The sequence below is a fragment of the Colobus angolensis genome, unplaced genomic scaffold, assembly GCF_000951035.1.
Source record: "Colobus angolensis palliatus isolate OR3802 unplaced genomic scaffold, Cang.pa_1.0 Scaffold175, whole genome shotgun sequence".
Lineage (NCBI taxonomy): Eukaryota > Metazoa > Chordata > Mammalia > Primates > Cercopithecidae > Colobus > Colobus angolensis.
This window is the reverse complement of record NW_012114877.1, coordinates 4,623,197-4,623,457: the sequence shown is the minus strand read 5'-3', so window position 1 is coordinate 4,623,457 and position 261 is coordinate 4,623,197. Positions and strand designations below refer to the sequence as shown.

At 69.7% G+C, this 261-nt stretch overlaps 1 protein-coding gene across 1 annotated transcript in view; it reads left to right on the top strand.

The window, feature by feature from the left end:
* Positions 1-6: 6 nt before the first annotated feature.
* Positions 7-261, top strand: part of JAZF1 (JAZF zinc finger 1) — a 361,747-nt gene continuing 361,492 nt past the window's right edge. Inside the window, exon 1 of the mRNA XM_011938599.1 lies at positions 7-233. Within this exon, the coding sequence (XP_011793989.1) occupies positions 119-233 (115 nt within the window). The 5' untranslated portion in view covers positions 7-118. The remainder of the gene's footprint in view (positions 234-261) is intronic.

The window sequence follows — 261 nt, the reverse complement described above, 5'->3', positions numbered from 1 at the left end:
CCCCGCCTCTCTCCCCCTCCCCCAGCCCCTCCTCTCCTCACCCCACCCGGCCTCCCTCCCTCCCTCGCCCGCCCGGCGCTCGCAGAGCCGACACCAGGGGGGCTCTCGATGTAGCACCATGACAGGCATCGCCGCCGCCTCCTTCTTCTCCAATACCTGCCGATTCGGGGGCTGCGGACTCCACTTCCCCACCCTGGCCGACCTCATCGAGCACATCGAGGACAACCACATCGGTAAATGGCCCGGGGGTGGGCGGAGGTG